We start from the raw sequence: 22,847 nt of genomic DNA, 5'->3' as shown, positions 1-22,847 counted from the left end.
TTTTTTTATAGAGTCAGGGTTTCACCATGTTGCCCAGGCTGGTCTCGAACTCCTGAGTTTAAGCAATGCACCCACCTCAGTCTCCTAAAGTGCTGGGATTACCGGCATGAGCCATCGCCACCTGGCTGAATTTTCTTATCCTCAGTTGTCAATTCCAATTGTCTTTTCCATCTCTCCCTAAAAGACATGTAGGGAAACAAGAGGGGAGAAATATCTAGCCTTCCTGCTCAGTTCTCTTTGGCCCAGCAAAGGCCACCTTGCCTTGGGCACTGTTTAGAGAGTTCAAAGAAAGAGGCAAAAACACTTATCTTGAACCCATGGATAAAATGAAGTACACACAAACTCAGTTAAAGAGAAAGGCCAATCAAAGCTATAACAGGCTGGGCATGGTGGCTGAGCCTGTGACCCCAGCATTTTGGGAGGCCAAGGTGGGAGGATTACTTGAGGCCAGGAGCTCAAGATCAGCTGGGGCAACACAGCAAGACCCTGTCTCTACTAAAATAAAATAATTAACTGGGCATGGTGGCATGTGCCTGTAATGTGGCCCGGCTCTTCCAAAGGTTGAGGAAGGAGGATGCTGAAGCCCAGGAGTTCAAGGGTACAGTGAGTTATGATTGTGCCATTGCACTCTAACCTGGGCAACAGAATGAGACTGTCTCTAAAATTTTTTTTTTTTTTAAAGAGTTATAATAGAAGGTACCATTTATATAAACTCAATTATCCTCTTCACCTGAGCTGAACCCAAACCGCTTGGTAAGTTAACTTGATCAATTCACTAGGACTGAGAAGCCAGTGAGGGGACAATTGCAGCAGCCTCTCACTTTAGACCCAGAGGGTTTCCCTGGGATGGAGATAACCTGAAAATGAAATGCTCTTCAAGGTTAGATAGGCACTGACCTAAGAATGAACATTGAAGCTGGACAGCAAATCTTCAAGGCATTAAGATTTATTGAAAAACTACATACATATTAAAACATCTTTATACACATTTCCCCCATTATAAGATTACAAATATACAAACATAAGTATTGTCAAAGTCAACATCTTGAGTATTAGAAAACTGGCTGGGTGCGGTGGCTCACACCTGTAATCCCAGCCCTTTGGGAGGCTGAGACGGGTGGATCACCTCAGGTCAGGAGCTCAAGACCAGCCTGACCAACATGGCGAAACCCCATCTCTACTGAAAATACACAAAATTAGCTGCGTGTGGTGGTGGACACCTGTAATCCCAGCTACTCGGGAGGCCAAGGCAGGAGAATTGCTGGAACCTGGGTAGCCTAGGAGACAGAGCCAGCCTATGTTGAAAAGAAAAGAAAAAGAAAAAGAAAAGAAAAGAGGAAAGAGGAAAGAAAAGAAAAACTGTAGAAAACCTACAACCTAATTGCATCAATTAAATTGGTGTTCCCATCTCCCAATAAAAAACTGGCACACTCTCTTCCACCTTCCCAAGTCCAGGTCCTGACACTGAAACCACAGTATTCACATGGAATGTTTTTCGAAAGCAGCATTGATGCTCAGTTCTGAGGGGAAAAACATTTGTCTAAAATTCTAAGAAGCTTGTGGTAGTTCAGGGCAAATGGAGAATGATGGCAATTCTCTTCAATAATATTTTTTTAAATTCCATGGTGGTCTTCTCTCAAAATTAGTAATGAAATACTGAAATGTCGATTGACTAGTGAGGGCAATGTATGTAAGCCAGGAGAATGCAATAAATAATGGTTATGTTTCTTCTTGTCAGACCCAGAAGGGAGGTCTTTGAAGAACAGTGCTTCAAATTGAGAATTCAGTCCCAGGGAAGGTCTCTCTGCCTCATAGACTGTGGTGGACAAACACTGGATGTAACGCTTTATCTTCATCCCCAAGCTCCAGAAAATTAGAGCCAGTCTTTCTGACTTGGGTACCAGTTTAAGTCCTTATTAAGCAGCAAAAATTAATTCAAAATTTGATGCTGGCTTGGGAAGAAGCATACAGGAAAATGAAAGGGTAAGAATAACACAGCAGCCCATCTATTGGTTCCTAGGTCCTCTGTCTAATAAATCTTGCTTTTGGCCGGGCACAGTGTGGTTCATGCCTGTAATCTCAGTACTTTGGGAGGCTGAGGCAGCTGGATCACTTGAGGTCAGGAGTTCGAGACCAGCCTGGCCAACATGGTGAAACCCTGTCTCCACTAAAAATACAAAAATTAGCCGGGTGTGGTAGCATGCGCCTGTAGTCTCAGCTACTTGGGAGGCTGAGACAGGAGAATCACTTGAACCCGGGAGGCAGAGGCTGCCATGAGCCAAAATGTGCCACTGCATTCCAGACTAGGCAACAAAGTGAGACTGTCTCAAAAAAAAAAAAAAAGAAAAGAAATCTTTCTTTCACTGAACCCTGGTCATCATGGTACATATATCATGGGTGTAAAGGAGTCATTGTGGAACTGATTTTCACTGTTTAATCTGTAATGTCACACTTTTCCCTACTCTTCCTCTTCCAACCACTTCTATGACAAAGAGATATTAACCCAGAAAGCTGCTAAGATAAAATGTCAAATGTTTAATGGAAGAAGTGAAACCTAACCCAAGGCCAGGTGCGGTGACTCATGCCTGTAATCTCAGCATTTTGCGGGGCCAAAGCGGGTGGATCATTTGAGGTCAGGAGTTCAAGACCAGCCTGGCCAACATAGTGAAACCCTGTCTCTACTAAAAATACAAAAACTAGCTGGGCATATCAGCACATGCCTGTAATGCCAGCTACTTGGGAGGCTGAGGCAGGAGAATCGCTTGAACCTGGGAGGCGGAGGTTGCGGTGAGCTGAGATCATGCCACTGCACTCCAGCCTGGGCAACAGAGTGAGACTCCATCTTAAAAAAAAAAACAAACCTCACCCAAGTATTCCATGAGTTGTTGATGTTGTAAATACTGCAGAACTGAGATCAGTGGCTAATCCAGGGAATAATACTAGGAAAAGAGATGTCCAGAGCTGTGCAGTAGAAAGAACAGGAATTTCTGTCTGCAATCTTATTGCATTGATTATGAAGGAAGGAAGGATCGTTGGCTTGAGTGTCAATTCCAACTTTCAGTGCTAGGAACTTCTCAAAGCAGTCTCAATGTAGATTTTGGCAACTTTGATGGTGTTAGCTCTCCAAGTATTTGAAGATGCTTCGCTTCAATCCTGAAGTGCTATCTTCTGTTTTGAGGCGCTTAGGTGAAGGAGAAGCCATGAAAGATGGACCCCTTCTCTTTACCTAGAGAGCAGAGGGAGTCAGAGCCAGCTTAAGACCTTCATACAAGTACTTACCTTCAATTAGCTCTCAAGCAACTCATAAATTGTGGATGATTAACAACAGAAAAAAAGAAAGATAAACTTTCTAGGCAAGTGTAAAAGTTGATTACCTACTAGGGGTAGCAATTCTCTTGTACCTTATCGGGGAGTGCAAAATTTCAACATTGCAGCATAAAGAGGTTAAGCCAGAATTTTTGTTTTTAAATGTAAATAAATAAATAAATTCTGGTTTGGGAAGCCACCATATTAGTTCTCAAATTCCATACCTGAGACTTAGACGATTCCTTTGCCGCCTCAGCCTTGACAGGAGAAAGTGTATGAAAGACAAAGTTTCTTGAATTTCGAGGAGCACTGGGGTTACGGTCAGAGAGAGCAGCCAGTTTCTGAAGCACAGCTTTGGGCTGGTTTAGCAGTGAGCCTGTCTTCACCTGAGGAAAGAAGAGTCATCTGGTATCAAATCCCAAGTGCCAACTAAAGAATGAAAAGTCTTTCCCTCCCTGCTTCCCCCTAGATATTGAGGGTACATATTCCTACCCTATTCAAATAGAAAAGAAATAGCAGACTCTTTGACATTAACTCTTTCCCTGCAGCCACCTCCTTCTTCTAATGACAGAGGCTATTCCCTAAGCTGGACCTGGGCGTTTATAACCTGTAGACTATGATGTCAGATTAATAAGGTTCCCAACCAACCTGTTGAGCACTTCCCGGTCTGATGGCTTCAAAAGGATTTCTGAGCAAAGACTTTGATTCCTGAATAACCATAGGGCGACTGGCTGGAAAGAAAAGACAGAGAGGCCTATTCTGGGAAAAGCTGATTAGAATTACTTTAAACTCTAAACAAGTTAAGAAATCTTATAACTAAATCAATATGCTAAAGCCATGGGAACTCTGTTCTATATAATGGTGACTTTGAAACTCTAATAATTGGCTCCAAGAAGAGACACAACTAAGTTGAACAGTAATCATTTAAGAAAAACAAAAGTGGTAAGTGTATGGAATAGTGAAGAGCTTTTTGGAGTTAAATATTCCTGGATTCAAATCCCACCTCTAACACTTGGGTATACAATCCTGGGCAACTAAATAGAGAAAGCCAGAATTAACTACTCTGAGCCTTAGAACATAAAGTAAAACCAGCCACATATACTCACAAATACAGTCTCTACTGCCCAATAGTCTAAGGTCTAAGTACACGGTCTCCCACCACCTCTGAGAAACCTCTTTAAGACAGTATTAGACACAAGCTTATGATTAAGCTGCAATAGCTCCTGAAGGTTAGAGTCACCTCCAAAGCTCTACCACTAACAATCCGGGGGGCTAGACCCTAAGGAGAAACAAGAGCTCACCATTCTTCTGCAGTGCTTTGGCTGTAACTTTCTTGGCCAGTATCATAAACTGACTGTCCTCCCCAATTTCTTCTTCTTCTTCAGCTGTAATTTTCCCCTGCTGTGCCTGAAAAAAAAATTATACAGCATTAAAAAAAGTCTATAGCCTTCCTAAATAGTATGGCCTGGATTGTGAATCTAGAGTTCCTGGGATATTTGTTTTCCTTTTTGCAGGCTTTGCTGCTTTAGACAAAAAAAATTAATCTTAGACAAACACGAAGAGAACTGTCCATGGTATAGCCTTCTCAAAACACAAAAGATAGCTCGAGGATTAAAAAAGATAGCAATATGTTGCCTAAGATTTTGAAACTATCATGACAAGCTAAGTGACAGTCTCATAAACTAGGGTCAGAGTAGATGAACTCCTACCATGTCCCGAAGCCACTGCTCTCGTTCAATTCGCTCCTTCCTCCACCTGGCTTCTGACTCATCAAGCTGTTCTTCAGTCTGATCATCATCAGAGTCTCTGTGGAACAAGTCCATCTGGGAGGCATCATCTAAACAAAGAGTGAAGGTAATCAGCATTCGGCAGTCCTCACAGGAGAGGGTGCTTGGACAGACAAAAAATAAACCCTTATCATTTACTACATAATGATGTAAACTTTTCCCATCCTCTAACAGAAAACAACAGTTACAACTAGGTCTTCACATAGCCTGTTATAGTTTTGCTTGCCATTTGCCATCTGAAACTGGACAAATGTGAATTATAACTGTTTGCCTTTTTTTTTTTTTTTTTTTTTTGAGATGGAGTCTCGCTCTGTCACCCAGGCTGGAGTGCAATGGTGTGATCTCCACTCACTGCAACCTCTGTCTCCCAGGTTCACGCAATTCTCCTGCCTCAGCCTCCTGAGTAGCTGGGATTACAGGTGCATGCCATCACATCTGGCTAATTTTTGTTACTTTTAGTAGAGATGGGGTTTCGCCATGTTTTTCAGGCTGGTCTTGAACTCCTGACCTTGTGATCTGCCCACCTCTGCCTCCCAAAGTGTTGGGATTACAGGCGTGAGCCACCACACCCGGCCCATAACTGATTGCTTTTAAAGACAACAACCAGGATACCTATGTTTTTCCATCGAAACTTTCTCATTCGCCCAGGACCATCACTGTGCAGATCCCCATCAGCAAGGTATCTCTCTTGGTATAAACGTAGCTGTCGCTTATCATCATCCAACATAGTTTTCCTGCAACAGAAGAAATAGGGTGCTCAAAACAAGGACCATTCTGGCTGGTTATAGGGCTTGTCTTAAGATGTACCCTATTACTCAGAAGGGCTTGTTGGGATACTGACATGTGTATTTTCTTGATTTGACTCTGTAGTTCCTCATCAGAAGGAAGTACTTCATCAATTACATCCTCTTCATATTCATCAATTTCTTCCCCATCATACTCATCTTCACTTCCCACATCACTTCCTGACACCTCTGCCTCATCCTCCAGGTATTTCCTCAACCTCCTAGAAAGCAATTTTGAGGATTAGAAAACGCAACAATGAATATACTCACAGAATATGGAAGCAGAGAAAAGCAGAACACAGAGCCACTTCTAATAATAATAAACATAATACATTTGATAATATTTAAATTTTTTTGGTAATAGTGTCCTACTTATGATGGTTTGACTTGATGATTTTTCAACTTTACGATGACATGAATGTGATATGCACTTAGTATGCTTCTCAATTTACGATGGAGTTACAGCTAGATAAGCTGAAAGTGCATTTTCAACTTAGGATGGATTAATCAGGATATAGCCCATTGTAAGATGTGGAGCATCTGTATTTAAAAGTTGATCACTTAATATGTCTTGTGTGCTAATAACTGTGCTTTACAGGCATTAACATATTATCTTAGGAATGGATACTATTATTCTCTTCATTTTACAGTTGAGGGAATTGAGCCTTTGAAAGATTAAATTTACCCAAGGTCACATAGCTAGAAGGTAGCAGAGCCTGGATTCAACTTAGATTGGGTGATTTGAAAGCCAGAAAACTCTTAATCTCTTCTACATGTATTAGAATACCTGCTGGAAGGTTCAAACTATTTTGTTTTGCATTTGAGCACACTAGCTTTACGAGACAAACTAGAGATGGTGTGGTGTAGAAAGGTAATAAACTGGGACCTTCTTACAGCCTAACAAATCTTGATCCCCACATCAGAAGGAAGACTGAGGCTCAGAGCTCCTGGTAATCAAAACGACTACTAGTTACTTCTTTTGACTTCAGCTCCCCCTGAGAACAAATCTGTTGTCACCCTGGATTCAAAGTCATCTTGGTCCCATGTGGTCCAAAATGGCAGAAGTTTGGTGGCTTTCTAAAAACTGATTTTTATCAAAGACCTATACTGTATTTTTTTTTTTTTTTTTTTGAGATGAAGTCTTGCTCTGTCGCCCAGGCTGGAGTGCAGAGACGCCATCTCGACTCACTGCAACCTCCACCTCCTGGGTTCAAGCGATTCTCATGCCTCAACCTCCCAAGTAGCTGGGATTACAGGTGCGTGCCACCATGCCTGGCTAATTTTTGTTTTCTGTTTTTTGTTTTTTTTTTGAGACAGAGTCTCGCTCTGTTGCCCAGGCTGGAGTGCTGTGGCCGGATCTCAGCTCACTGCAAGCTCCGCCTCCTGGGTTCCCGCCATTCTCCTGCCTCAGCCTCCCGAGTAGCTGGGACTACAGGCGCTCGCCACCTCGCCCGGCTAGTTTTTTGTATTTTTTAGTAGAGACGGGGTTTCACCGTGTTAGCCAGGATGGTCTCGATCTCCTGACCTCCTGATCCGCCTGTCTCGGCCTCCCAAAGTGCTGGGATTACAGGCTTGAGCCACCACGCCCGGCCAAATTTTTGTTTTTTTAGTAGAGACAGGGTTTCACCATGTCGGCCAGGGTGGTCCTGAACTCCTGACCTCAGGTGATCTGTCCGCCTCAGCCTTCCAAAGTGCTGGGATTATAGGCGTGAGCCACCACGCCCAGCCTACACTGTATTTTCTTAAAGCTAAGTTGTTCTAAATCCTAGGGTTCCTGGAAAATTCCTTCAGGGGCCACTAGTCACTAAGTTTCCCAAACTTCCCACTTACTGTCTTTGAACAGTTCAACTTTCATCTGTTATTCTTTAAAAGATTTTATTTGAACAAAGAGCTCTGCAGATAAGAACAACTACCTTAGAAAAATCTATGGATGACCTAAAGCTGTATGAGAGTTAATTTGACAGGTGACAAATTAGAACCCAAAGTGAATCTTAACAGAATGAAATTATGGTATAAAAGCAACCATATAAATCTAATAGGGATCAATATGATGTCCTATATGTGAATTCCAAATCATTCACATATAATATAATATTAAATACCTATAAGAATTGTCTTTATAAAACTTTTTAACATCATAGGAAAATGTTTCTGGATATGCTAATTAGAAAAAAATGCAAAATTATACACATAAAAAGACTGTACAAATCTCAACTATATAAAAATATATGCATAAAAAAGATTAAGAGGAACTAACTAACTTTCATTTATATCCTGGATGGTGGACATGGATAACTTTTTATTTATATCTCTCTGTATTCTTTTTTTTGGGGGGGTTGGGAGGGAATGGAGTTTCTCTCGTCGCCCAGGCTGGAATGCAATGGCACAATATCAGTTCACTGCACCCTCCAACTCCCAGTTCAAGCGATTCTCCAGCCTTGCCTCCTGGGATTACAGGCACTGGCCACCACGCTTGGCTAATTTTGTATTTTTAGTAGAAATGGGTTCTCGCCATGTGGGCCAGGCTGGTCTCGAACTCTTGACCTCAGGTGATCCACCTGCCTCAGCTTCCCAAAGTGCTGAGATTATAGGCGTGGGCTACCGCACCTGGTTTGTATTCTTTTAAATATCCTAAAATAAATATTTTACTTTCATGACCAGAACAACATATCAAAAAAATAAGCTGGGCCGGCTGGGTGGGGTGGCTCACGCCTGTAATCCCAGCACTTTGGGAGGCCAAGGCGGGCAGATTGTGAGGTAAAGAGATCGAGACCATCCTGACCAACATAGTGAAACCCCGTCTCTACTAAATATACAAAAATTAGCTGGGTGTGGTGGCACGCGCCTATAGGCTCAGCTACTCAGGAGGCTGAGGCAGGAGAATCACTTGAACCCAGGAAGCTGAGGTTGCAGTGAGCCGAGATCATGCCACTGCTCTCCAGCCTGGAGAGCAAGCCTCCGTCTCAAAAAAAAAAGGCTGGGCCTGGTGGCTCATGCCTGTAATCTCAGACTTTGGGAAGCTGAGGCAGGAGGATCACTTGAGGCCAGGAGTTTAAGACCAGCCTGGGAACAAAGCAAGGCCCCATCTCTACAAAAAGTAAAAAGAATTAGCCAGGTGTGGTGGCACATGCCTGTAGTCCCAGCTACTTGGGAAGCTTAGGCAAGAGGATTTAAGTTAAAAAGTGTCAAACTGGCCGGGCGCGGTGGCTCACGCCTGTAATCCCAGCACTTTGGGAGGCCGAGACGGGCGGATCACGAGGTCAGGAGATCGAGACCATCCTGGCTAACACGGTGAAACCCCGTCTCTACTAAAAATACAAAAATTAGCCGGGCGCGGTGGCGGGCACCTGTAGTCCCAACTATGTAGGAGGCTGAGGCAGGAGAATGGTGTGAACCTGGGAGGCGAAGCTTGCAGTGAGTGGAGATCGCGCCACTGCGCTCCAGCCTGGGCAACAGAGCAAGACTCCGTCTCAAAAAAAAAAAAAAAATGTGGCAAACTATTAACTTGACTGTTAGGGGAGATTTTACCTAATCTAAGTTGAATCCAGGCTCTGCTACCTTCTAGCTATGTGATCTTGGGTAAATTTAGTCTTTCTGAGGCTCAGTTCCTTCAACTGTAAAATGAGGAGAATAGTACTCACTCATAATTTTTTTTTTTTGAGATGGAGTCTTGCTGTATTACCCAGGCTGGAGTGCAATGGGGCAATCTTAGCTCACTGTAACCTCCGCCTCCCAGATTCAAGCAATTCTCCTGCCTCAGCCTCCCAAGTAGCTGGCACTACAGGCGCCTGGAACCATACCTGGCTAATTTTTGTATTTTATTTTGTATTTTGTATTTTTAGTAGAGAGGGTTTCACCATGTTGGTCATGCTGGTCTCAAACTCCTGACCTCAAGTGATACGCCTGCCTTGGCCTCCCAAAGTTCTGGGATTACAGGCCTGAGCCACTGCACCCAGCATAAGATAATATGTTAATGACTGTAAAGCACAGTTATTAGCACACAGGACATATTAAGGGATCAACTATTTTTTTTTTTTTTTTGAGACAGAGTCTTGCTCTGTCACCCAGGCTGAAATGCAGTGGTGCAACCTCGGCTCACTGCAACCTCCGCCTCCTGGGTTCAAGCAATTCTCTCTGCCTCAGCTTCCCGAGTAGCTGGGACTACAGGCGCCTGCCATCACATCTTGCTAATTTTTATATTTTTTAGTAGAGACAGGGTTTCACCATGTTGGCCAGGCTGGTCTTGAACTGCTGACCTCAGGTGATCCACCTGCCTCAGCCTCCCAAAGTGCTGGGATTACAGGCGCAAGCCACCATGCCTGGCCTAGTGACCAACTTTTAAATACACCTGAAGGAATGGACATATTAATAACACCTACATTTGCCTTTTCAACTTCTCAGATCGATTCAGGAGTTCTTCATCATCATCTTCATGGTCTTCCAGTGCCAGGTCTTCATTACCAGAGTCACTGTGTTCATCCTACAAAATCAGCATCATATCCAAATTAAGCAGAATAAAATGTGTCCTCCATGAAAAAAGGATTTATAAACATCTGCCCAAACACCTCATTCTACGAAATTGTTTCTGATAAGATGCCAAATTTAGAATTCTCAAGAACTGAGGGGAAAAAAACACTTGAGGGCAGCAATACATGGAGTTCAGTTATGATTACTTTGTTCCCTTCATACTCACCTCATCAGTATCAAACTCATTATCATTTGAGATGAGCCGGAAGTCTCCAAATTCCTCCTCCTCGTCTTCCTCTTCCCTAAAATGTAAATCAATGAATCAATAAATAAGTTGTTGAAAGCAAACTACAAGTAGTCAGCCAAGTTAGGAATTTAAAAACATTTTGTGTAATTTTTTTTTTTTTTTCTCTGAGACAGTCTTGGTCTCTTACACCACCTGGAGTACAGTGGCACCATCTCAGTTCACTGTAACCTCCACCTCCGGGGCTCAAGTGATCCTCCCACATCAGCCTCCTGAGTAGCTGGGACTAGAGGTACAAAGCCACCATGCTCAGCTAATTTTTGTATTTTCTGTAGAGACAGATTTCACCATGTTGCTCAGGTTCGTCTTGAATTCTGGGCTCAAGCAATCTGCTCGCCTTGGGCTCCCAAAGTACTGGGATTCTAGGTATGAGACACCTCATCTGGCCAAATTTAAAACTTCTATTATCACCAAAAATCTCTTCAAGAAACAGGAAGAAAATTTTTTTAATTTTCAATTGTAGTAAAATACACATAAAATTTGCCTTTTTAACGATCTTTCTATGGTTCAGTAGTATTAAGTACATTCATATTGTTAAGCAATCTCCAGAACTCTTTTCGGCTTGCAAAACTAAAACTGTATACCCATTAAACTCTCCATTTCCCCATACCCTCAGTCTGTGGCAACCACCATTCTACCTTCTGTCTCTATGTATTTGACTGCTCTAAGTACCTCATGAGTAAGTGGACTCATACAGTATTTGTCTTTTGGTGACTGGCTTATTTCTTTTAGTATAACATCCTAAGGTTCATCCATGTTGTAGCAAGTGTCAGAACTTCCTTTTTTTTTGAGACAGGGTCTTGCTCTGATGCCCAGAGTGCAGTGGCACAATCATGTTATAGGGATGGGGTTTTGCCATATTATCCAGGCTGCTCTCAAACTCCTAAGCTCAAGTGATACACCCACCTCAGCCTCCCAAAGTGTTGGGATTACAGGTGTGAGCCACCATGCCCAGCCAGCATTTCCATTTTAAGGTTGAATATTCCATTGCATATATATATACCGCATTTTGTTTACCCATTCATCTGTCAATAAACATAGGTTGCTTTCATGTTTTGACTACTTACTGTGAATAATGCTGCTTTGAACATGGGGGTGCAAATATCTGTTCAAGTCCTGCTTTCACTTTTTTGGGGTATAGACTAAGAAGTGAAATTGCTGGATCATATGGTCATTCTATTTTTATTTTATTTATTTATTTATTTATTTTGAGACACAGTTTTGCTCTTATTATCTAGGTTGGAGTGCAATGGCATGACCTTGGCTCACTACAACCTCTGCCTCCCGGGTTCTAGCAATTCTCTTGCTTCAGCCTCCCAAGTAGCTGGGATTACAGGCATGTGCCACCATGCCCAGCTAATTTTTTGTATTTAGTAGAGACAGGGTTTCACCATGTTGGTCAGGCTGGTCTCAAACTTCTGACCTCAGGTGATCCACCGCACCTGGCCTCTATTTTTAATTTTTGAGAAGCCATCATACTTTCCCTAGCAGCTGCACTATTTTACATTCTCACCAATAGTACACAAGGTTTCCAATTTCTCCACATTCTCACTAACACTCTTTAGGTTTTTTGATTAAAGTCATCTTAATGGGTGTCTCACTGTGGTTTTAATTGGCATTTCCCTATTAATGATATTAAATATCTTTCATATTCTTGCCTTTTTTACCCTGTTCTCCACCAAAGCATTATAATTTGCTTACTAGGCATATATGAGACTCGAATCCACTGCAAGATTCTCAGAAAAGGTGCAAAGCCCTTAAGATGATCAGTTATTTTGATTTTATCAAAAGGCCAGGCCTTCCCAAGTTCCCAGCAATCTGAGACTTACTTGTCTGTTGGAAAAGAGCCTGAGCAAAGAGCAAGTGCTTCTTCCATTGGATCACCCATGCTGCTCTCCTTCTCCTGCTTATTTAACTCTGATGAGGCCGGAGTAGAGGCATCTACATCACAACAAGGAAAAAATGTGTCACCAAGGAATGATAGCTTTATACTCTTTTCCCAGCCATCTAAAGTCATGCCAGCTCGATACAGTTCTAAGGTAAGCTTGCCAAGAAGAACCTACCATCTATTCATTCAACAAATCCTTATTTAGTGCTTACTATGTGCCATATGTGCCAGGCCACCAGGGATACAGTAATGAACAAACCACTATCCCAGATCTCATAGAGCTTATGTTCAGTCTAGCAGTTGTGTGCGTTGGGGGCAGGGGACAGGAAGTAAGTTAACATTTATGTGAAATTTATTATACATCAGACATTGTTCTAAACTTTGTACATACATTAATCATAAATGATATATCATATGGGCAAAGCTAAAGCAGTCTTTTTTTTTTGAGACAGAGTCTCTCTCTGTTGCCCAGGCTGGAGTGCAGTGGCATGATCTCAGCTCACTGCAACCTCCGCCTCTGGGGTTCAAGCAATTCTTCTGTCTCAGCCTCCCAAGTAGCTGGGATTACAGGCACGGGCCACTGCGCCCAGATAATTTTTTGTATTTTAGTAGAGACAGGGTTTCACCTTGCTACCCAGGCTGGTCGCAAACTCCTGAGTTCAGGCAATCCACTGGCCTTGGCCTCCCAAAGTGCTGGGATTACAGGCATGAGCCACCGTGTATGGCCTAAAGTAGTCTTAAGTTGATACTTTACCACTCTAAGAAAGTAAAATTTCTAAATGTCAGGGCACTAAGCAGTGAATTCAATTTATATAGATTCCATCACAGTCCTGTTTTCTGTGAACTTTTCACCTGAGGTTAAGGGGCTTCTTTTCTTTCTTTCTTTTTTTCTATTTTTAGGCAGGGTCTCTGCCACCCAGGCTGGAGTGCAGTGGTGTGATCTCGGCTCACTGCAACCTTCACCTCCCACGCTCAAGAGATCCTCCTAAGTAGCTAGGACCACAGGCATGTGCCACCATGCGTAGCTAATTTTTTTTTTTTTTCCGTACAGATGGGGATTTGCCATGTTGCCCAGGCTGGTCTCAAACTTCTGAGCTCAAGCGATCCATCCAACTCAGCCTCCCAAAGTTCTAGGATTACAGGCGTGAGCCACCCCACCCGCCCAGGGAATTCTTTTCAAGGACACTGATACTTGAGTGTGGTAAGCCTGATGCTCTCTGTTGGATATTTACCCTGAGAAGTGAATTTTCCTGAACAAAGGTTCAGAAGTTCCTCCATGTTCTCTTTCTTGTCACTCTTCCTGGGTAGATGTTTTTCAGTCTGAGATGTAAACTTTCCAGTACACAAATCCAACAGCTCATCCATGTTGGCATCCATGGCATTCTCATCCATACTGGCCAATGGCAATCGAGTCTTCAAAGCTTGGTACTGATCCCTGTGGTTTCTAACATTTAAGAACCTAAGAGCCAATGAGCACAACGAATAGTGTAAAAAATTCCTCAGAGAAATGGCAAAGTAGGGGGTGAAAAACCTCTGAATTCATTTCCAACACCAGTTAAAAGCTGAATCTCAAATCAGAAAGCAAAAGATTCAAACTTTAGGCTTGTGTTAATCTAAAGAGGGAGGGAAAAGTTTTGTGAAAGAATAAAATGTTACTCAGAAGGTAAAGTGTAAAGGATAACTTTTAGCTTCAGATGATGTTAGAGCAGGGCTTGGCATTATGTCCTGTAATGTGCCACCAGTCTGTGAATTCTCAGCCTTACCCAACAATAATAACATAGCAGGATGGATACAGGGAAATTTGATGACCTTACAATACAAGATCTATGCATTTCAAGTAAGACAGAAATTGAAGGACCAGAATGTTAGCAAGAGCTATTTATGTTTATTTTCTGGACAGACTTTGTTCAAACTTATAGAATGTAATACTAATGGTCTGTACACCTTCTCTTTCTCAGAAGAGAAAGCACAGATGGAGTGACAGAAGCTTACTTATTTTTAAACAAAATTAAGCAGTACCCAGAACCATTCCCGCCCACAGAAACACAAAACTACCTACCCATCTGCATCCAACAGTTGGCTCTGAGTGTCATCTTCTAAACAGAACTGGAAGTCTCCTGCTCCTAGGAAAAGTGTCTTAGGCTCTGGGGAGGCGTTATACAGATCCTGGGAATCCTCTATGGGAAGTGAAGGCTCAGACAGTTTCCCTGAACTCTGGCACCCAAACAAAAACAAACAATAACAAAACATTTTACAAGTGTCATTCATTGTCATGACAACAACAGAAGTTGCTATTTGCAATATTTAAGCTACTCTCAGGAAACTGCAATTGAGGAGGACAATACACAGCCATGAGAAGCATAAAGAAAAATACCTCCAAGAAAGTAAGAATACTGGATGAAGCTTGTTTTTAATACACAAAGGGGGTGGATTTTTTAAACTGAACACACATAAGCTCAGTACCAAAGTGGTGGGAGTTGGTTGGCTGGGACAAACTTTATTTAGCAATGTGGGAAGCAAAGAGAGGAGGAGATTAGAAAAACCATTACCATCTTACCTTAGAAGCTGAGCTGACCAAACTGCCTCGAAATAGCCCAGGGGAAGGAGATCTGAATCCTCCTGCTGTAGGGAAAAAACTGGTCCCACGGCCTGTTTGTCTGTTGCAAGGCTGATAGGATGGAATCGTGGAGCCAATCAGCTCAAAGCTGCTATTGTGGCTGCTCTCCTTCGTTAGCAATGAACATGAATCATCCTCATCTGAAGAAAGAGAAACACCTTTTAAGTCCATGATTACAGAAATAAGGTGGATTTGTTTAGGAAAAAGAGTTGAGGATGAAACTGTCAGATAAAATTCATAGGCAAACCCCTCAAGTTATATGTTCCAAAACATTAAGTTAAAGGTAAATTACAGTACTAAGATAGCATTATATAATCAGGGCTTATTACTCTGAGCTAAGTGACACTTGAAAGTTCTTTTTTTTTTTTTGAGATGGAGTCTCGCTCTGTCGCCCCAGATGGAGTGCAGTGGCGCGAATTCGGCTCACTGCAACCTCTGCCTCCTGGGTTCAAGCGATTCTCCTGCCTCAGCCTCCCAAGTAGCTGGGACTACAGGCGCATGCCACCACACCTGGCTAATTTTTTGTATTTTTAGTAGAGACAGGGTTTCACCATGTTAGCCAGGCTGGTCTCGATCTCCTGACCTCATGATCCGCCTGCCTCAGCCTCCCAAAGTGCTGGGATTACAGGCGTGAGCCACTGCGCCCAGCAGAAAGTTCTCTTCTTTCTCTTATCCTTCCTAATGCCTATGATCACACTCTTCATTATCCAATTAATTATTATTATTATTATTTTTTTTTTTTTTTTTGAGACGGAGTCTCGCTGTTGCCCAGGCTGGAGCGCAGTGGCGCGATCTCGTATCACTGCAAGCTCTGCCTCCTGGGTTCACGCCATTCTCCTGCCTCAGTCTCCCAAGTAGCTGGGGACTACAGGCGCCTACCACCATGCCTGGCTAATTTTTTGTATTTTTACTAGAGATGGGGTTTCACCATGTTAGCCAGGATGGTCTTAATCTCCTGACCTCGTGATCCGCCCACCTGAGCCTCCCAAAGTGCTGAGATTACAGGCATGAGCCACCGCGCCCAGCCTATCCAATCAATTATACATCTTCCTTTGATCTACATATAGAAATATTTCATTGCTCACTCAATCAACACACATTCACTAAGGCCATTATGTGCCACGGTCTACTATAAATAAACTGCAAGTAAGTTTTCAAAAAATAGACCAAGAAAAATATTCTAATTCATAAACCCCTTTCATTGCCACATATGAAACTGGGAAGTGACCAGATTTTTAAAAATGGGAACTTACAGTACTGCAGTCCTTAAATATCAAAGCTGAGGGACAAAAGAAATGTCAAGTTCTGCACAAGAATCACTACTTACCCAGTTTGCTAGGCTGTTTGCCTGAGTTTTCATCTGTTTCTGATTTTTCTTCAATAGGAAAGTAACTGTAAAATAAGAAAGTAAATTGGTTCAGTATCTGTTCCTAGTTTTTACAGGAGGGGCAAATCCAAGGCAATTTTAAATTTTCTTAGAGAGAATCACTTACCCCATCTTGGAAGAGCTGTCCTTAAATAGAAGTAAAGTAGAATCTGATGAGAGAGACTTGGGAACAGAGAGGAAGCCAACTGCCTTGCCAATTTCACTACTGCCATCATTATTTTCTTTATCCATTTCTTTTTCATCTTTGGTTTCTATTTCTTCACTACTAAGAAGGAATTCTGCAGTCTTTACCAATCATGCCACCACAAAACAAAATAATACAAGTCAAAAACTTTAAAAGCAAATACAATGTTAGCTTGAAATATGGCTGATTGGTTACTGATAACATCTTAAATTCAAAAAGGCAAACTTGAAGGAAGTTCCATATGACCATTATCAACATAATTTTCTCTGACACTTCTAGAACTTTTTTGTATTTTTTTTATCCTTTACCCTCCCAAAATTGCTAAGATTATAAAGGACGACTGGATTATCATTTTACTGAGGCAATAAGAGGTTAATTAATCAGTCTAAGATTGCAGGATGACTACTGATCTCAAACCAAGCACAGACTGAGACAGACTGTATAGCTCAGCCATTGTTTTCTTTCTCCTTTACCCAAAACTAAATATTAACTCAAGTTTCTGGGCGTGGTGGCTCATGCCTGTAATCCCAGCACCTTGGGAGGCCACAATGATGGGAGGATCACTTGAAGCCAGGAGTTCGAGACCAGTCTGGTCAACATAGTGAGACCCTCATCTCAAAAAACTTTAAATAAATAAAATAAAATAAGTGATCCCAGCATACAAAAAGGAAAGCTTTTTTCTTTTCTTTTTTTGAGATGGAGTCTCACTCTGTCACTCAGGCTAGAGTATAGTGGCGCAATCTTGGCTCACTGCAACCTCTACTGCCCGAGTTCAAGCAATTCTCCTGCCTGAGTAGCTGGGATTACAGGTGTGCCACCACACACAGCTAATCTTTGTATTTTTAGTAGGGATGGATTTTTACAATGTTGGCTAGGCTGTTCTCAAACTCCTGACCTCAGGTGATCCGCCCACCTCAGCCTCCCAAAGTGCTAGGATTACAGGCATAAGCCACCCTGCCCGGCCCAAAAAGGAAAGCTTTTTAATACTTAACAATCGTATCATCACCTGTTTTCCCTAGGCAGAAAACAATACTATGGAACAAGGGCAAGAGGTCCCTCTACAAATGCCTTCTTCAACAAAAAATGAAAATAACTCAGAAAGGCCTCTGCCTCCCTGAGAATTTACTCCAGACCTCGATCTAGCCAAGGTTAGGACTGCTTTTTAATCTGATAGAGAAACCTAAATAAACAACAAACATAAAATTTCCTACAAATACAAAGCCATTTTTAATATTAGCATTATTATATTAAAATATATAAACAAACAGGTGGAAGCCCAGGCAATGGTATTCTGTCAGTACCACTGAATATCTGTATTCAGATACATAATGATGATCTACGGATATTCAATGGTACTGACAGAACTGAAGATACTAAGATTTAGGGATATGTGGGGTAGTTACCCTTACCATGCCCTTAAAAACCTCTTATACAATTGAACATGCTTATTATACTCTGATATAAGTCTGACTTTTTCTCTCATATTCACCATGACAAGGTAACAAAACAACATAATTGCCAGAAACCTCCTGATTTCCATCTTCTTCCTCTTCCTCTTCTTTCTCCTCCTCTTCCTCCAGTTCTTCCTCTTCTTCCTCTTCTTTCACTACCTCCTCTTCTCCATCTTCCTCAGACTCATCTGTCATTTCTTCCTCTTCCTCCTCCTCTTCCTCAAATCCATCTTCATTATCTAATTTAAACAGTGCTTGGCGCTTCTGGCGCTCCTCAAACCTTCGGAGTTTCATTGCCTCTTGCAGTTTAGCTTTTAGCACCTGAAGCTTTTCACCTGAACAGAAATATGTAGAAATGCTTTAGACATAATACAATAATTATGTATGCATTTTAGGTAACTCCAGAAGTATTCTAGTCACATCCCAAAAGGAAAATCTGAGACTCTAGTATTTCTGGGCCTTTTTGTTATTTGAACACAAGAGTATTATTATTAATTGAAGTATCAAAGAGAATTTCTGCACCCTGGATAGTATACTCCTCAGGGATTATAAAATAATTGTTCAAAAGAGAGAAAAGGGGGGTAGGGAGTAGAGCTTCAAAAGTCTGTGGCTCAAAAGCCATGAAGAAAAACATTGATAAATTTACCTATATTAAAGAAAAATAGGCCATGCATGCTGGCTCACTCCTGTAATCCCAGCACTTTGGGAAGCTGAGGCGGGCGGATCACAAGGTCAGGAGATCAAGACCATTCTGGCTAACACAGTGAAACCCCGTCTCCACTAAAAATACAAAAAATTAGCCACGCATGGTGGCAGGCACCTGTAGTCCCAGCTACTCGGAAGGCTGAGGCAGGAGAATGGAGTGAACCCAGGAGGTGGAGCTTGCAGTGAGCCGAGATCACACCACTGCACTCCAGCCTGGGCAACAGAGTGAGACTCCGTCTCAAAAAAAAAAGAAAGAAAAAAAGAGAAACAACTCAAAAGTAAAATGAGCTAATGATATGAACTGCCAGTTCACAGAAAAATAAAAATACATTGTTAATAAACAAATTAAAAGTAATGCTTAACCTCACTTCTAATTAAAGAGCTACAAATCAAAATAATGAGATACATTTTCAACATGTTAGTTTGGCAAAAATTAGGAGGTTTGATAATACCTATTATTGAGAGGAAACAGGAACTCATACACTGTGATTCAGAGTGGTACAACCATTCTGAAAGACAACTGGATGATATATATCAAAATGTGATATATATCATGACAATTCCACTGCAAGGAATTTTGCATCTAATATACCACCATATATCTGGCACTATAATATAATATAACACTGTATGCAACAGCAACAACTGGAACAAACAAGACATCAGTCAATAAGAGTATGGTTTAATGAGTCATGTTGTATTCATTCAATGGAATATTATGCAGTCATTTTAAAAAAAGCCTCAAGGCCGGGCGCAGTGGCTCATGCCTGTAATCCCAGCACTTTGGGGGGCCAAGGCGGGTGGATCACGAGGGCAGAAGTTCGAGACCAGCCTGGCCAACATAGTAAAACCCCATCTCTACTAACAATACAAAAATTAGCTAGGCGTGGTGGTGGGAACCTGTAATCCCAGCTATTCGGGAGGCTGAGGCAGGAGAATTGCTTCAACCCAGGAGGTGGAGGTTACAGCGAGCTAAGATTGTGCCACTGCACTCCAGCCAGGGCAACAGTGCAAGACTCTTTATTAAAATAAAAAAAAAAAAGCCTCAAAAGCAATATAAAGTAGATCCTGAGCTCTGGAGTTAGGTGGTCTGGATTAGACCACTGGTCTTACCATTTATTAGCTATGTGAACTTGAGCAAGTGGCTTAAGTGCTCTGCATATCAGTTTCTTCACATACAAAATAAGGATACTAATGTTATTTACCTCATAGGGTTGTAAGGATTAAATGAGATAAAACATATAAAGAACCTAGAGCAATGCCTGACAGGGAGTAAATGTTCAATGTCACACACATTCACAAAAAATGGTATATGGATAAAAATACTCCTATAAGGACATAGAAGAAATTGTTAATAGTTATCTTTGGGAAGACTAATTTTTCATTTGATAGCTTTTTTCAATGTTTAAAACTGTTTTCCAAGTGATATATTACTTGTGATTTCAAGTGGGGGGGGCGGTGAGAGCTGTCCTTAATACATTTCTAAAACACAAAGCAGAATGCATGTTATGATCACATTATTAGGTGGGTTGTTTTGTTTTGAGACAGGGTCTCACTCTCTCGCCTAGGCTGGAGTGCAGTGCCACAATCATGACTCATTGCAACCTCAACCTCCTGGCTCAAATGATCTTCCTGTCTCAGCCTCCCAAGTATATGGGGCCACAGTGCATGCCACCATACCTGGATAAGTTTTTTTTTTGGTAGAGATTAGGGCTCACTATGTTGCCCAGGCTGGTCTCCAACTCCAGAGCTCAAGAGATCCTTCTGCCTTGGCCTTCCAAAGTGCTAGGATTACAGGCCTGTGCCACTGCACCTGGCCCTGTTTTTGTTTAAATACATATACATATGTGCAAAGAAGAGAGTTTAAAAGGATACACAATATGGTTATAGAACCTGTCTCTGATAGAAGATTAAATTTTTCATTTATTCTATATATTTTTCTATAATGGGTATTTGTTTTTTATAATAAGACAAATGATAATTTTTAAAAAATAAAGCCAGCTTGTCCACCCCACACCTCTAGGTGTGCTACACGTGAATCATGCCAGAGATACTGCTGTCCAAAGTCTCCAAGGAAAAAGATTCTACAACTTTTCATTATAAGGTTTTCAATAGCCTTGAAGATCTGTTAGAATACAAAGCAAAAAGCAAAAAACAAAACCTGTGGGCTCAAATACCTGGTTTTGTGTGGCTTGCTCCATCCAACTTCTTAGGTGCTAAAGTCACAGGTACCACATCTGCTTTTAGCTCTTCCTTTCCATCAGTGCCCACGTCTTTCACTATGACGTTCACATTCACTGTATGACCAGCCCTGGGTTTGGCTGCTGGATTAGCATGCTTCCAGAAACGCTGCTTCAAGGCTTCCAGTTCTAAACCCAAACGCCAACCAGTGTGTCAGTTTGCCATGTTCAAAACTCTTTCCTTTAAGACTTATAAGCTAAGTTTTTTTTAGCTCAACAATGATGAGGAAAACCACACACAGAGAAACGAAAAACCCCTTGCTATTAACTCCTGAGTCAAATTCATACAACTTAACCCAAACTAATGGACTGCCACAACTATTCTTCCTCAACGTTTCAAAAATCAGACTTTAAAAAATCAGACAGAAATGTATACCTGAAATTTCTAAATATGTGCAATTCTTTTGAACATTCTTTAAAAATTCTCTAAAAGTATTAAACTGGTAGGAAAAAAGATTATAATCTCATCTATTCAAGGGCTAAATTTTTCATGGGTTTCCATCTTTTCAAAATTCCCTATTTGTTATTGCTGTTTTTTGTTTTTGTTTTGAGACGGAGTCTCACTCTATTGCCCAGGCTGGAGTGCAATGATGCGATCTCAGCTCACTGCAACCTCCATCTCCTGGGTTCAAGTGATTCTCCTACCTCAGTCTCTTGAGTAGCTGAGATTACAGATGAGCACCACCATGCCCAGCTAATTTTTTTTTTTTTGGAGACGGAGTCTCGCCGTCTCCCAGTCTGGAATGCAGTGGTGTGATCTCCTCAACTTTGGGAGATTGCCAGGCTCCACTTAGGTTCACTCTGTATGCGTTGTGGCCTGGAAACTCTTCAGAAGGTAAGCTGGGGCAATGATAGGACTCACCTCATTTGTTTCTCTTCTCTCAGAGCTTACTGTTCTATTTTGCCTGTTAAATGCCCGAAAAACTTACTTCATATATTTTGTCTGACCTTTTAGTTGTTTAAGGCAGGAAGGTAAATCCAGTCTGTTACTTCATAATAGCCGAAAAGTTTCATTTTTGTTGTCTGAGCTCAGCTTCTAAAACAAGGGTCAGCAAGCTGTAGCTCACAGGCCAAATTCTAGCTGGTAGCCTGTGTTTGTATTATCCACAAGCTAAAAACGGCTCTTGCTTTTTTATTTTTTTAAATTTTTTTTGAGCCAGGACCTTGCTATGTTACTCAAGCTGGGGTGCAGTGGCACCATCACAGCTCACTGCAGCCTTGACCCCTGGGCTCAATAGATCCTCCTGCCTCAGCCTCTGGAGAAGCTGTGACTATAGGCCTGTGCCAGCAGACTGGCTAATTTGACCTTTTTTTTTTTTTTTGAGATGGAGTCTAGCTCTGTTGCCCAGGCTGGAGTGCAGTGGCGCAATCTCAGCTCACTGCAAGCTCCGCCTCCCGGGTTCACGCCATTCTCCTGCCTCAACTTCCCGAGTAGCTGGGACTACAGGTGCCCGCCACCATGCCCGGCTAATTTTTTGTATTTTTAGTAGAGACGGAGTTTCACTGTGTTAGCCAGGCTGGTCTCAAACTCCTGACCTCAAATGATCAGCCCACCTTGGCCTCCCAAAGTGCTGGGATCAAATTCCCTATTTTGAACGTTTCATTATTGGCAATCTTACCAAATATAGGCAAAGTCAATTTTTTTTTTTTTTTTTTTTTTTTTGAGACGGAGTCTCTCGCTCTGTCGCCCAGGCTGGAGTGCAGTGGCCAGATCTCAGCTCACTGC

The 22,847-nt window shown here is 41.9% G+C and overlaps 1 protein-coding gene across 1 annotated transcript in view; it reads right to left on the bottom strand.

Moving 5' to 3' along the window:
* Positions 1 to 930: 930 nt before the first annotated feature.
* Positions 931 to 22,847, bottom strand: part of CLSPN (claspin) — a 38,155-nt gene continuing 16,238 nt past the window's right edge. Inside the window, exons 9-25 of the mRNA XM_015135221.3 lie at positions 21,059 to 21,250; positions 18,252 to 18,511; positions 16,648 to 16,826; positions 16,482 to 16,546; positions 15,095 to 15,294; positions 14,597 to 14,751; positions 13,770 to 13,996; positions 12,479 to 12,590; positions 10,572 to 10,647; positions 10,258 to 10,358; positions 5,935 to 6,099; positions 5,706 to 5,827; positions 5,016 to 5,143; positions 4,608 to 4,713; positions 3,955 to 4,037; positions 3,531 to 3,692; positions 931 to 3,226 (exon numbers count right to left, since the gene is read on the bottom strand). Of these exons, the coding sequence (XP_014990707.3) occupies positions 3,116 to 3,226; positions 3,531 to 3,692; positions 3,955 to 4,037; positions 4,608 to 4,713; positions 5,016 to 5,143; positions 5,706 to 5,827; positions 5,935 to 6,099; positions 10,258 to 10,358; positions 10,572 to 10,647; positions 12,479 to 12,590; positions 13,770 to 13,996; positions 14,597 to 14,751; positions 15,095 to 15,294; positions 16,482 to 16,546; positions 16,648 to 16,826; positions 18,252 to 18,511; positions 21,059 to 21,250 (2,444 nt within the window). The 3' untranslated portion in view covers positions 931 to 3,115. The remainder of the gene's footprint in view (positions 3,227 to 3,530; positions 3,693 to 3,954; positions 4,038 to 4,607; positions 4,714 to 5,015; positions 5,144 to 5,705; positions 5,828 to 5,934; positions 6,100 to 10,257; positions 10,359 to 10,571; positions 10,648 to 12,478; positions 12,591 to 13,769; positions 13,997 to 14,596; positions 14,752 to 15,094; positions 15,295 to 16,481; positions 16,547 to 16,647; positions 16,827 to 18,251; positions 18,512 to 21,058; positions 21,251 to 22,847) is intronic.

The sequence above is a fragment of the Macaca mulatta genome, chromosome 1, assembly GCF_049350105.2.
Source record: "Macaca mulatta isolate MMU2019108-1 chromosome 1, T2T-MMU8v2.0, whole genome shotgun sequence".
Taxonomy (NCBI): Eukaryota; Metazoa; Chordata; class Mammalia; order Primates; family Cercopithecidae; genus Macaca; species Macaca mulatta.
Note: the sequence above shows the minus strand (reverse complement) of the source record. Positions and strands in the feature narration are given on the sequence as shown.